This window comes from Thermobia domestica, chromosome 8, assembly GCF_964235325.1.
Source record: "Thermobia domestica chromosome 8, izTheDome1.hap1.1, whole genome shotgun sequence".
Lineage (NCBI taxonomy): Eukaryota > Metazoa > Arthropoda > Insecta > Zygentoma > Lepismatidae > Thermobia > Thermobia domestica.
The window spans coordinates 249,160,134-249,175,966 of record NC_137461.1 but is presented as its reverse complement, the minus strand read 5'-3'; the positions used below and the strand labels follow the sequence as shown (position 1 = coordinate 249,175,966).

Here is a 15,833-nt window from a genome sequence, read left to right as displayed (position 1 = left end):
AGTGTTTTCTATACGAACTATTTTGCTAAATAAGTTTACCGAAACTTCCGTACAATGTTCCATTGTTCTCAAATGTAACATATTTTGTGTATATCAGTTGTAATTATGAGATGTTGACATATTTTCTTTATATATATTTTTTATTTATACAAATATTATATGTTTAAAACACAAATAAATCAGAAAAATACGCTTAAAAGAAACTCAGGTACCATATTAAGCGATACAAGTTTACCCTATCATTTGTAACTTTATGTCTACCTGACCTACAGAGATGAATTATATATCAAATAAAGGAAATTTTATTTGCAAAATATTTTGTTATAAGTTCCAAGACCAGAGGATTGAACGTAACAAGGGACATCACCCAATTGTCCGGCTCCGATTTCAATGAAATTTTTCTTGCTCATAGAGGACATATATGTATTATTTGTGATGACAGAAATTTTTGCCATGGTGCATTTTTTCTATTTTTAAAAAAAATAATTTTTAAGAGTTGTGATGTGGTTACTAGATTGCTGGATGCTTATCCAACACTATTCATGAACTGACAATTTGCAACTCTTAAAAAATGAATAAATTTAGAAAACATGAGCCATGGCAACAATTGCAAAGTGCCAGTTGGAATATTAAAACATGCGGTGAAAATCAGGAGCCTTGCCAATTTGAAAGATCGAATAATGGACGTTTGGTGCGCATTAGAAGCAGTCCTGAATTCATACTGGTTAACTATAGAACAGAAATAAGCATACCATTGGCTTTTTGGGAAAATTTGCTATTAAAATGAGGTGTCACATGCTATCGTTTTAATTTTTCAAAATTCACTTTAATTCAAAATGGCGGATTTCAAGATGCCTGCCGTAAAGGATACCCTTACCCTATCACTTTCCTCTAGGCATAATATGTATTACCGAAGCTTTTATCCACTTATTATCATTAATACGCGGGTTAGAAGCGGAGGTAAGGGACTTTGTCACGTAGTAAGTGAACAATTAAATGCCTGTAACTTTTTCCATCTCAAAACTAGATTCGCAATTGACTTCCTGATTAAATTTTAGCCCGAAATTATGTATCACATTACCCTATTCCCATTTAAAAAAACTTGACCTTAATTGAAAATGGCGAATTTTAAGATGGCTGCCGTCAAGGTCATACCTACCATACAACTTTCCCCAGGCCTTATATGTATCTACATGGTTGCTCTTTCATTAACGTTCCGGTTACAAAGGTTAGTAAGGGACTTCTGCAGTAATCTCTAATAACCACATCACAACTCTTAAAAATTATTTTAAAAAATAGAAAAAATGCACCATGGCAAAAATTTCTGTCATCACAAATAATACATATATGTCCTCTGTGAGCTAGAAAAATTTCATTGAAATCGGAGCCGGGCAATTGGGTGATATCCCTTGTAAGGTAAGAAATCAAGGAAAACATGATTCCTCTATAGACTTTGACGATCAAATTGGATATTTCAGCCATATTGGATGAAGCTCTAGAAAGGTGTTTGGGGACTTTCAGGATATTACCGTACTTGATGAAAGGAAACTATCCTGCATGTTTCATTAGACTACTAAAATTTGCTGGGTTTATCAGAATTTTCCTCTACACACTGAACTATTTAATAAGAGCGCAAAAATGGTTTCAAAAGGAAATGTTAACTATTCATGATTTGCAGAACTCCCAACATATATGTGCTAAACCAAGTTTTAAAAAATAAACTTTCGCCCAATAAGAAAATTAACTGTGTCATCGCTTTGATGGACTTTGGTAACTAGGAGGTATTAGGCGAATCATGAATTGGCGAAACTTGAAACCCCGAGTCAAGAAGGCGATGAGGAAGATTACCATTTTTGTGCTTTAATAAAGAAATTGAAATTAATTGTTACGTTCAAATGAAGAAGTTAATCTAGGACCATATATATGGTAACACTTAACTGGAGACAAGTGAAGGAAGAAAACGGAATACTGTGCACAAGTACAGTGATATAGCCTTTCTTCTTTTTCTTCACAGTTCTTAAACTATAACACTTATCTAATATAAATAAAATAACGTTTATTGATGTGTTTGTCTGTCTGTCTGTGTGCGGCCTGATGACCAGACGAGTGGACCGAAAGTTACAAAATTTTGGTCAGGGGTACCTTGGCCCATACCCCAGATCAAGACGAAGCCCTTTTTTTCAAATTTCGAACCAGAGGGTCTCAGGGGGGGCGTTTACTGGAACCGGCTTAGGAACCAGACAAATTGACCGAGAGTTATCAAATTTTAATCACGAATACCTTGGTATAGACTCCAGACCACAGTTAAACGTTTTTGTCAAAATTCGAACCAGGGGGGTCTCAGGGAGGCGTTTTCCGGAACATGTAAAAGTAGTAGAAAATGACCGATATTAGTGTCGAATTCATAGTTTTCGCGGTCGCTAAAATCAATGGTGACACTTCCATTAGCGATGATTTGCAAATTTAGTTACAATTGTATGCGGGCCGGGAGTCAGCGGGGAGGGGGGACCGAGACATGTAAAATATAGCCCAAAATGACCGATATTAGTATTAAATCCATAGTTTTCGCGGTCGCTGAGATCAATGGTGATACTTCCACAGGCGTTGACTTCCCAATACAGTCCCCGTGCGAAGCATGGGCATATTCAACTAGTTAAAAATATTGATTAAAAAGATGATTAATTGTTGTGATATACTTTACGATCAGATGTTAACAATACAAAAACTATCTGAATGCCCGATCTTTTCACGAAAGAAACAAATAGATTTATGAGAAATATATTGAGGTATATATATATATATGAGCCTCCTTGTAAGTTTTAACCCCGTTATGATTCATATTTCAATCGACCAGTCCAGCTCGACACAACTGCTGTTCCGTATTTTCCTAGTTGTATATAACCGCAAGTCAGTAAATTTAGCCCAAAATTTGTCGCTAAAATTTACCAACTTTGTCCATAGGTAGTGCTACGTTAGTGCTGTTTAGTGCCGTAAAAAGCTTCGTTAGTACTGCCAAACTTCATGAATTAGAAACAAATCAAAATAGGTCTGGTAAACTTCATGCAAAATTTGTTTTATTGGTAATGCTAGGTTAGTGCTGTTTTCTGTAGTAAAAATTTCCGTTAGTGCTCCAGAAAACAACATTAACGTAGCACTAACTATAAGATAAAACTTGGCGACAAGTGGCATACCAAATTTACGCTGGCGCCAATTTGAATTTACTATAATTCTTGAAGATTAGTAGTACTACCGAGAGACAACAACACTACTGTAGCCATATCGAAGACGCAAATTTGGCGAAACTAGTCGACGAGTGGCAGAATGCGTGAAGTTGGTAGGACCCATATTGAAGTTTCTCTAATTCATGAAATTTAGAAGCACAAACGAAAATTTTGCAATAGAAAAGAGCACTAACTGTTAAGCTAATTTGGTGAAGTTTAGTGACAAATCCGAGAAGTTGGCCGGTCCCATTTTGAAGATTCTCCAATTAATGAAGTTTAGCACCATTACTGAATTTTAACAGCAGAAGGCACTAAGGCATAACTAACACAATTTGGTGAATGCGATAATTGGCGGGCCAAGTTTACGGATCTTCTAACCGCTTCAGTGTAATTTAATTTTTCTCTGCTGTTCTGTCATTGGACACGTCATATTTGCGTTTTCTTCTTAAGTTTATTTCTTTCCAAGTTGGAATAGTATGGTGAAACAATGAAATATATTGGTGAAAGAATGAAATATATTTTGTGACGTGTTCCAATGAGAAACAGAATGTTGAAATGCAATAATTTTTGAATCTATTGGCGCGACTTGAAATATTGTGTTTTGGCATAAAATTTGCATTCCAGCTATCCATTTAACACACGAAATTTAATAATGAAAGTGGCACGCTCAATATCGAGTTCAAATGAAATAAAAATGAAATATTTCAGTTTAACGTCTCATGCTTATGCCCTTTAAGCTAAGGAAGAGAATTGATAATGGAAAAATTGATGGTATGAGAATGTGGGAGGAAACGGGAGTGTCCCGGCAAAATCCACATACACGATGTTGCCCACCAAAAGCTTACTTTTGCGGGGATCGAACCAGGAACCCTATGCACCAGAGGTAAGTGATCTACAAACCCAATTAAAGGTAAATACTAACAATGTTGAAAAAAAAAGAAAAATATCATGCTAATTTGTTCAACCGTTTGGTGGTAATAAGATTACGTTCAATTTTATTAATATAGATAACAACTAATTTTAATAACCACCAAAGCACATGAATTTTAAAATAATAATTAAAAAATTATCTCTCTCCATTTCGAAAATAAACACCTTTTCTCTCAAATGACATAGTGACTTAACTTCGTCATATATATATATATATATATATATATATATATATATATATATATATATATATATATATATATATATATATATATATATATATGCACGTGTTTTACTACGTAACCTCAAGGTATCTTCGCATGTTTTCAAGTTGTACAATAAATTTTAAGAGGAACTTTGCTTCACGAGACATAAAGATGCTGCTGACACATTAAAAATAAATAATAATAGTAATAGTAAACAAAATGGAAAGCGTTTAGTTACGTTCATTTGACAAAAGAAACAGCATCTGCTAACTCTGAGCATGTTTGCAAACAAATCTTTTGTGAAACGACGAAGTGAATGAAGAAGATAACGAAGACCATTCTTAAAGCGTCTAAAAAGAAAGAAAAAGAAGTAAAAAAAATCAGGTTGTGTACTCATTTTTAGAACAGAAGTTAACACTTACCAATAGTAACAAACCTTTTATTTCCATATCCTTCCAGTGGTTAACAAGTGGCCACCGGTGCCCTGGGGCAAACTGTGAACTCCAGTGAAAGTGCTTGCGGGACGGAGAGGCATAATGTGTGAGTGTCCCATTGACCCAAAGTGGATATGGAACTACACAGAGAGAAGGGGTGTCAGTCAGCATGTAAAGTGAGCAATTCCTTCAAAACAGCCAACGCCAAAGGGATATAGTACACACATAATATACATGTGTGTGTGTGTGAGTGTATCTGATGGCGTAATGGTAAAGCTCATTTTTTGTAGTCATTTATAAACACCGGGCAGAACGGAAACAGATTTCAGACGCTGGAAAGAGTTCCTACAAACCAACGGATTTTTCCTGTCTTCTTAGACAGGATAATCTTTCGATATTATTCATTAATTTTGTACTAAGTTTTTGTTTTTTATTTGCCAAAAAAAGAAGGAGAGAGACAATATGTATCATCTCATAGCTTCATTTGCAGTTTTCTGCATGTCACTGCAAACCTCAACGCAAGGGAAAGCACGTGAGTATATTTAAAACTGCTTACTTGTTTTTGCAAATAAGAAGAAAACAAAATGTTAAATCTGCATGAAATTTGCGAATTACTATTATAGTTATCACACTAGCTCAAGTTACTCAAAATATCAACTGCATGTTTAAAGTGCAGGGTGAACCAGAAGTAGATGGAATAGGATTTATATTATTGTTATACTACAAGAATAATATCCATTACGTATAACTATGATCTTTGTATTAAATTCTATCAAATTTTATAAATAAGTTTATTTAAATTCAACCTTTTGGCTACATACAGTATACAATGTCAAAATATATGTTGTCTCAAAATAAATGTTATCATTTACTTTTGGTTCACCTTGTATATATGGATATATTGTACTTGAAGAGCTCTGGCCTGTCTTGCCTAACAGACAACTCAAATATATATAGGGATGTTGTCAAGATGTTCTCACGGGAGAAAATTTTCGTCATAGAACAAAGTTTTTCCAATACAAACTTACATTTTCTGAGACGAGACATTACTTCTATATCTTTCCGAGAGAAGAAGGTCTCAACTATATATAGATTCAAAATAACCACAAAACAAACCTTAATGTATAAATATGAAACAGAATACCAACATTTAGAGAATCTTTCTCCAGTTAATAAGAAAACATTATATTTAAAATTTCTGAACAGGGAATCTACCTATTATACTAATATATTTATATTGAAAATAACCAAAAAGATACCCAGCATTTATGGTACGTATATCTAGTGGATTATTTTAGTTTAGGTTATATCGCTAGGTAAAGTAGTAGTTAGATTAGATAGTAGTTACATTAGGTTAGGTAGTGGGCTAAGTTGGATAGTAGGTTACATTGGGTTAGGTTAGGTTATTGGCAAGGCAGAGGTTATTGGCAAGGTACATTAGGTAAAGCATTGAAAATTATTAATTGTAGCTTTGGAAAATTCAAGAATACTAATAAAACTCCAACTGACCAAAGCAGTATATATATTTTTAGATTATATATTTGTGTTACAGCCGAAACTGAAACACAAATATATATATAATATTAAAATATATATACTGCTTTCGTCAGTTGGACTTTTATTAGTATTAGGTAAGGCAGTAGTTACGTTTGATAGTAGATTATTGGTTTAGATAGTGGGCTAGGTTAGATAGTAGGTTACGTTGGGCTAGATTGGGTTATTGGCAAAGTAGTACCTAATAATCAAATCTTCTAATATACATAAAATGAAGAGTTTGTGTGTTCGTCTGTCTGTCTGTCTGTCTGTCTGTGTGCGGCCTGGGGACCAGACGAGTGGACCGAGACCGAGAGTTACCAAATTTTCAGGGGTTTCTTGGTCCAGTCCCCAGATCAAGACGAAGCTTTTATTTTTTAAATTTCGAACCAGGGGGTCTCAGTGGGGATGTTTACTGGAACCGGCTTGGGAACCAGGCAAATTGACCGAGAGTTACCAAATTTTAGTCACGAATGCCTTGATCCACGCTCCAGACCATAGTTAAACGTTTTTGTCAAATTCAAATCAGGAGGGTCTCAGGGGGGTGACATACCGAGACATATAAAAGTAACCCAAAATGACCGATATTAGTGTCAAATCCATAGTTTTCGCGATCGCTGAGATCAATGGTGATACTCCTACATGCGTTGACTTCCAAATACAGCCCCCGTTCGAAGCACGGGTATATTCAACTAGTTTACAAATAAATTCATGAACCATTTCGAATGCTTTAATTCTTGACACATCGTGAATTATCAAAATTTAAGTACTTCATGTGTTATACGAAAACTTCGTTTCGTAATAAATTTTCTGTTGCTGAAGGATAATGCTTTTACGAATCTCAGAAACATTCCTCATGTGCATATCAGATTACAAAACTATGAAAATGTAGTTCATTCTTTTCTTTAAGCGAAACGTAGTAGGAATTTCATGAATTTTCTAATGAAACATAAACAGTTTTTTTGGTGCATACCTTATGTAAACAACTTAAAGAATAAATACTTCTAATACATAATTAATTTGAACTAGATATTCATATTAAATTATACAATACTTCATGAAATATGAACTAAATTTTGTAAGATAAAAGTCGTATGAAAAGGAAAAAAGTTGGAAAGGGGAAGAACTCGAAGGAAAGCAGAACCTTTAAAAAGAATTGGTTTGTTTGTTAATTCAAAGTACTAATGAAGAGGACTTAACTAACAGTAATACATTAAATTACCTCTAGGCTCTATTGTAACCATAATTCATTAAAGAATGTAGTTATATAATGAATAAATTAAATATATTAATTGTTACAAATTCACTCATCAAGCAGGGCAATAAGATATTTAGCAGAGTTTGTTTTTTGCATGGTGTGTGAATTGTTCCAGCGAACTTTTGTTTTCAAAAACAGAAAAAAATCATCTAACTGTCAGGTTTACAGAGAAGCGAATATTTAGATATGTAAAGAATAATGATATCGTTAAGCCAATTCGGTGGTTTTGGAAACGGAAGCAATGGTAATCAGGAAAGACTAGAGATCGGCTTGTAGGATCTGTTTGTCGCGGGTTCAAATTCCACTCAAGTCATTCGTCTTATGTATTGTTCTTTCAATAGTTATTCATGGCATTAACTATCAATCATTTCTTATCACCTCCTTGCCTTCTTCCTTGGTCTAGTTGCTGACGCGTTTAAACTTTAAGCAACGGGTATCGCATTCGATTCTCTCAGGGAAAAACATTGAACGCACTAGAATTGTTAGGATTCCCCTTTAAACTGTAAGTTCATGTATCATTTAGCTTCGGTGCTTAAAAAAGAGACATTGAACTTTAAAAGCTATAGTAATAATAATAATAATAATAATAATAATAATAATAATAATAATAATAATAATAATAATAATAATAATAATAATGCAACCAAAGAGATATGGTGTCCGAACGTTAGAGCCCTCAGCTCTATTGCTGGTTCTGGTGCGTGAGGTTCCTGGTTGGACTCCAAGCCATGTGAGTTTGTAGAGGATAATGTCTTGTCCGCTGGTTTCCTCGCGATTCTCCCGTGACCTTCCATGTTTTTATTCTATAAACTCTATCATCCTCATTTTCGTCAATCATCAATCTCTTTTAGCCTATAGGATATCCGTGGCTTACGAGTGGGCCGCGTTCTATTAGTTGGTCGACAAATCATGAAAGCTAGCCTGCAGTGGTCTATCATATTTGATTGCATTGATCACTGCTATTGTCATATGATTCCCTGTATCGGGCTAGTAAACAGGTAGTTAGACCGCCAGGAATTTCTAACATGAAAATTAGCCCTTAAACCTAAAATGGTTGGCCAGCTCTGCTATAGGATATAATTGTGGGATATAAAGCTACATATTTGACTTAATTTAATTTAATTGAACTTCTTTAATAGTTCAATCTTTTGATATTAGCAAAATAATTCTTGTAAGTTTGAGACTAGGAGTAAAAATAATATCTCAAAAGCAGAATTAAAAGTTTTCAATTATTTATTTCTTAGTTTACTCAAGTTATAATTATAATATATAGGATAACTCAAAAGTCCCCTGACATAGGGTAACTCTGTTATCAGATTTACAACAAAATATAAGAGGGGAAAACCGTCTCCAAATATGACGTTTTCTATCTAAAGTCAATGATTTCTTTTTAATCGGACGAGCCGTTTGGGCTGTACGCTCTTTATGTGCCCAAAGTTAAATGAAAATGCAATGTTGCAATTTACCTGGACCCACAACATAAGTAAATGAAGTTACTGTTTGAAATAGGGAATAACCATCGACATGTTAGCGTAAAAGAGAGTAACTTCATTTTCTTATGTTATGGGCCCAGGTAAATGGTAACGTTGAATTTTCATTTAACATTGAGCGCATAAAGAGTGTACAGCCCAAATGGCTCGTCCGATTTAAAAAAAAAATCTTTACTTTTGATTGAAAACGTCATATTTGGAGACGGTTTCCACTATTACATTCTGTTGCAACTCTAATAATAACAGTTACCCTATGTCAGGGGGACTTTTGAGACATCCTGTATATATTATTATTATCTATACTTTACTAGAAGAATAGCCTTTCTTTGCACGGGAAGAATACGTTTCATTTTGGACATAAGTGGGTGAATTCGGATTTAAACGACATCGCAAGTGTCACTGTTCATCTTAGCGACCCCGAAAACTATTGATTCGGCACTATAGTCTGCGTCACCCCAATTGGCATGTGGCATCAGCCAATAAGCTCGCAGTGTGCTGTTACTAATTCTTCAGGGAAGAATCTAATGTTTCATAATTGATTTTGTTCATATTTGTGGACAACTGTGAATGATTAGATTCCTCCCTGAAAGTTTAATAATAGCGCACTGCGAGTTTTTTGGCTGACGCCACACGCCAATTCGGGCGTCGCGGACTATAATATCGGTCATTTTCCATCTCTTATATATATTCTTATATATATATATATATATATATATATATATATATATATATATATATATATATATATATATATATATATATATATATATATATATATATATATATATATACCCCTCTCCCTCCCCAAAGTTGCACCGTCAAAGTGAAATGATAAAATCCATCTCAGGTGCAAACTTAATCTATGTTGAAAATTTGATCGAGATTGATCGGTGGTTCAAGAGTTACGAAAACACAATCACAAACATAGTCGTTTTCATATATATATATATATATATATATATATATATATATATATATCAACTAATGTATTATACAAAATTAATATACATAGTTGTTAAAAATGTATATAACTGAATATAACTTTAAGTTAGGTTAAGAAATTGGAATACGTAATTTAAGTATTCAAAATGTCCTCCATCTTCTTCCACACACAAATTATATATTCTAATCACAGAAGAACCTGTTACATCACTAAAGCTATTGGATGATAATTTATCAAATTCAGTAACAACACGTTCTTCTATTCAAGTTCCGGATTGCTTGTTAACATGGAAATACAGTATTGGAAAAACACTGCAAAAATAATTCAATCACATCTTGATTGAGTTGATTTGAGTTTGGAGCTTAGCGTCACTTTCAGCAGCAAGGCTATATGATACATGATCCTACACCTTAACATGGAATCCAAACCACATTAGCTCCTGCTGCAAATCGAACTCTGGTCTTCTGCGCCGAAAACGCGTACGCTAGTCATATCCCACGAGGGAGTTCAATCATATCTTGGTAATTGTGGTCACGTATTCAGGGGTGCATCCACGGGAGTTCACTGGATTCGAACCTCCCCGAAAACCGTCGCAATTATTTTTTAACGTATGTTCTGTCTGCATCAGGTATGCACTCACGGGAGTCCTCCTTGTTTAAAACCCTTCCAATCTTTATACTTTGGAACCCCCTTAGAAAATTTTCTGGCTGCGATTCTACATGTAACCATCACTTCTGAAGTACAAACAGACGTTTAGGATGATTTTATATTCATTGTAAACTTACTTAATTATACAAATGTAACAAGATTTAATTCCTTTACAAAATCACTTCTTATGACGTAACAATATAACGTTTTGTTTACGTGAATCAACTACTGTTATTGTTATAATATGATAACTGAATAACTGCAGGTGTCCAGGGACTTACGCTGGTGTTCATAAGTTACATAAAATAGTATTCAACTGCTGTACATAAAGTAATATTAGATTCAACAAGCTGTAATGTAAAAGAAATTACCTGACTGCTGATCGAAACTAGGCATTTCATCACCTAGTTACAATTACCTATAGTTTTCACTGTTCTTTAGAACTTTTGTTTGTTTGTTTGTAATATTTAAAATATCTTTAAAACACTGATATTGTAATTATGAGTCATAACCTACAGTTTAATCTAAGCATATATGCGTTTAGCAATGAATTAATCTGGGTTCCAAGACCACTTGACCATAAAACTTTAGATCTGTAAATTTATGTTTCTTGTTACGGCTTAGTATATTAAGTTTCATATTAAGGTAGTATTTCGATTTGTAGTATTAATTTTACAGGGCAATGAATGTACCTATAACAGCGTTAAAATAAGCTCTAAACTGTACAGCTATTTCGAATTGTACAGGCTACATAGATGAAAACAAAATGGTGTTAAGCTTTTAGATTTCGAAATGTTGCCAGGCTCTATTATTATTTCCCCCGTTTCTGAATACCTACGTTTCGTATTGATTGATAAAGTTATAAATTTATACTGTTGTGATCGAAGTATCCATATGATTAACCCAATTTTACTTTATACATATACATGTAAACAATGCCTTTCCTTCCCACTCACTTCCTTTAGGGATTTAATCCAATCAAGTACAAAATGGCTGACATATTACGTAAAAACCTGCTACCAATTTCAGGTTAAAAAAGGGAAACAAATGTCTCCTTCCCCGTTACAACCTTGACTTTTTAACATGATATCCATACTGGTATCAGGTGAATGAAAGAAAGAAAAAAAAATTATTTGTCATAGATAAAGTACACAAACTCAATTTGCTGACCCTGGCAGAGGAAGTGGAATTTTCTCTTTGATTAGTTGGTGTGAGAACTGCTAGAGTTACGCGTGCTCAGTGAAAAAATAAATAGAATAATTCTTAAACACTTAATGGTGGCCTACTTTTTCACTTGTTTAACAGAGACCATTCTCTCCGCTGTCTCGTGTACTTCTTGTCTCCGATAGTACCAAATGTCAAGGTCAGAACTGCCTACAAACCTGTTACATAGAATGGCTTGATAATGCATAATGCCTTTCGTTCCAATATTGTCATTCGTCAGTGGAAGTAGCATGCAAGCCCATCATTCATGAGGCAATATGTTTACTCGTAGAAACTTCAGTGCTTCAACAAGGTATTGAACATCAAACTACATTTAAATTGAATTTAACATTTAAATTTAATTAAAGTGAATAAATCTTCTCAGTCATTAAAGATAATTAAAGTTAACTCGAGCTAACTTTTCTCATCAATAGATCAATTTAGCAATACTTAAATTGAATCTAATAAACAACTTTTCTTTAAGATATTGATTTATGTCACATACCGGTACTGGTAAACGAAATCAAACTAAATATTTTTCTTGAATAAATTCAAAATGATTCAAATCTAATGAAGTTAATGAGTTTCGTAATGTCTCCATCTTGAATGACAAATAAAATCTAAATTTCGAAAAACGAAGTTTCCAGTTCTTAGCAAACATTAAACTCAACAATAATTAACTTCAAAATAAATTAAATTGAATCGATCGAATATTTTTTTTTCATGAATCAATTCCGTGTCTGAAAATTAACTCGAAAATGAACACTTTTTCTTAAAATCATGTTAATTTTAGAAAAATTTAAATTGAAACGGGTAAATAAACTTTCTCAATAATAGATAAATTTGGAATAATTTAAGTTCCGTTGAGTATGTAAGATTTTTCAGTCATGGATCAGTTCAGATTATTTAAACTAGACCCAGTGAATAATCTTTCTAAATAATAGATTAATACAGGATAATTCAAATTGTATCAAGTGAATGAACATTTTTCAACCATAGATAAATTTTTAACAATTTAAGTTGCGTTGAATGCGTAAAATGTTCTCAGCAATAGATTTCTAATTTATTTTAAAAAACAACGAATAACATTTTTTTAAATAATAGATAAGTCCATAATAATTTATAACGAAACAAGTGGATTCCTTTTCTTCAACAATGAAGGATCATTTACACTGAATTTAGAGAATAATATTTCTTCGCAATTAGTCAATTAGGATAATTGAAATTGGATTAAATGAATATCTTTTCAACATATCAGATCAATTCAAATTAATTTGAGTTGAATCAATTGAATGAATTTTCTTAACAATAGATAACTTCAGAATAACACAAATTGAGTGTAATGAATGTTTCATCATTAACGGAGCAAATCATATTTTTAAAATTAAGAAAAGTGAATTCTAACAATAGATGAATTCAGAGTTGTATAAACTGAACCAAGTGCATCAAATGTTCTCAACAATACATATAATAATTTAAAATTAATCAACTGAATGAAAGTTCTCAACAAATACAGTAAATTCGTACTAATTTAAATTGAGTTCAATAAGTAAATTTTCTCGACAACGAATAAATACAGATCATTTACAGGTAAATTATATCCAGCAAAAACATTTTTAATGAGAGAAAAAATTATATTTAACAAGGCAAATACCTTTTCTCAATAATTACTAATCATTTTTTTTAGTTTAACGCCCCTGATTATGCACCAAGGCTAAGGGAAACAGTGATAGTGGGATGGATGATAATGGTGGAATAAAGGAAGTGGGAGGAAACGGGAGAACTACGAGGAAAGATACAGTCTTTGTCCATCACAATGCAAACATGGGGCTTGGATCGAATCAGGGACCCCACGCACCAGAGGTGAATGCTTTATCACTGAACCACCCGGCTCCAAAATTAAATCTAGATAATGTTTCTTTATAATTAGTCAATAGTATAATGTAACTTGAATGAAGCGAATAACTTTCCAAGATTATAAGTAAATTCAGAGTAATATTACTTGAGTCAGTTGAATAAATTTTTTCTACAATTGATAACTTTTCTGAATAATTTGAGTTTAATGAGTGTTTTTTTTTATCAACGAATTAAGTAAAAAAATAATAAAATTAAGTTAAGCGAATAAGTTTTCTGAACAACAGATGAATTCAGAAGAACTAAACTGAATAAAATTAAGAAACTCTCTCGATAAAAGATAAGCACTTAAAATTTAAAATAAACGAAATGATTAACTTTTTAAAATAGATAAATTCATAATTATTTAAACTGAGTTGGTTGAGTAAGTATTCGAGCAATAGATCAATCCAAATTATTTATACTAGATTCAGTGAATAACCTTTAAATAAGTCTAACTCAGAAAAAAATACATTGAATCAAGTGAAGAAATTTTGAAAAATGAATCAAGCAAATACATTTTCTCAACAATTAAAGATCAATTAATATGGATCTAGAGAATAACATTCCTTCATAAGTAGTCTTTTAGAATAATTTGAACTGAATCAAGTTAACTTATTTCGATCATAAATACGTTCAGAATAACATAAATGGAAACGTTTTACCCAATTTTCTCAACAATATATAACATTTGAAAAAGTTAAATTATGTAATAATTGAAGTTTCATCAATTGATCAATTCTTGTTTTCAAAAATTAAGTTAAATGTAAAAAATTTTTCAACGGTATATAAATTTAAGAATGACTTAAATTGAATCAAGTGAATAAACTTTCTCAACAATGGATCATTATAAAATATTTAAATTAAATCCATAAAAGAACTTTTTTAATGACAGGTAATTTCAGAGCAAGTAAAATTGAATAAAGTTAATATTTTTTTCTCACTAGTTAAAAATCATTGAAATTAAATTTAGCGGAAAACATTTCTTTAAAATTAGTCAATTTGAGGAAATTAAATTGAATTCTAGATAATAAATAAATTCAGAATAACTTAAATTCTATCAACTGAATAAATGTTTGTCAACACTAAGTTCGGAAAGACTTACATTAGTGTAATAAATATTTTCTCTTAAATTGATCAATTTAAATTTTTAAAATTAAGTTAATCCAATAAATTCTGTCAACAATAGATAAATTCAGAATGACTTAAATTGAATGAAGGAAATGAATATATTTAACATTATGTAGATTCGTAATAGTTTACATTGAATTGAGGAAATAAAATTTTATCAGTGTTGGATCAAATCAGATTACTTAAAAATTAAATCCATCTAATAACGTTTTAAAATAATAGATAAATTTAGAGTAATTTAATTGGAATCAAGTGAATACCTTTTCTTAATAATTGGGAAAAATTCAAATAGAATCTAGGGAATAATACTTCTTCAAAATTAGTCATCCAAGATAATTTAATTTAATGGAATCAAGTGAATACCTTTTCTTAATAACTGAGGAAAATTCAAATAGAATCTAGGGAATAATACTTCTTCAAAATTAGTCATCCAAGATAATTTAAATTCAATGGAATCAAGTGAATGCCTTTTCTTAATAACTGAGAAAAATTCAAATAGAATCTAGGGAATAATACTTCTTCAAAATTAGTCATCCAAGATAATTTAAATTCAATGGAATCAAGTGAATACCTTTTCTTAATAACTGAGAAAAATTCAAATAGAATCTAGGGAATAATACTTCTTTAAAATTAGTCATCCAAGATAATTTATATTCAATCACGCTAAATAACTTTTTTCGATATTAAAATAATTCAGAATAACTAATATTGAATCAAGTAAATACCCAATAATAGATAAAGTTGGAATAGCTTAAGTTGACTTGTATGAATATTACTGCTTATTCTATATTTGGAACTTATTCATTTCACTTATGCGAAACTAAACTTTGACGGAAGTAAACTTTTCTTATTACTAATTTTCGTTACGGCTTGCGCAATATATCGTTTCTTTCGTCACAAATATATATATATATTCCCAATACTGTAATACAGATTAGTGAAA

General features: G+C 32.0%; 1 protein-coding gene across 1 annotated transcript in view; it reads left to right on the top strand.

Annotated features, from left to right (window-relative positions):
- Positions 1-4,908: 4,908 nt before the first annotated feature.
- The window catches only part of LOC145693524 (protein takeout-like), a 53,559-nt gene continuing 42,634 nt past the window's right edge, over positions 4,909-15,833 (top strand). The window contains exon 1 of the mRNA XM_081769591.1: positions 4,909-5,323. Coding sequence (XP_081625717.1) covers positions 5,254-5,323 — 70 coding nt within the window. The 5' untranslated portion in view covers positions 4,909-5,253. The remainder of the gene's footprint in view (positions 5,324-15,833) is intronic.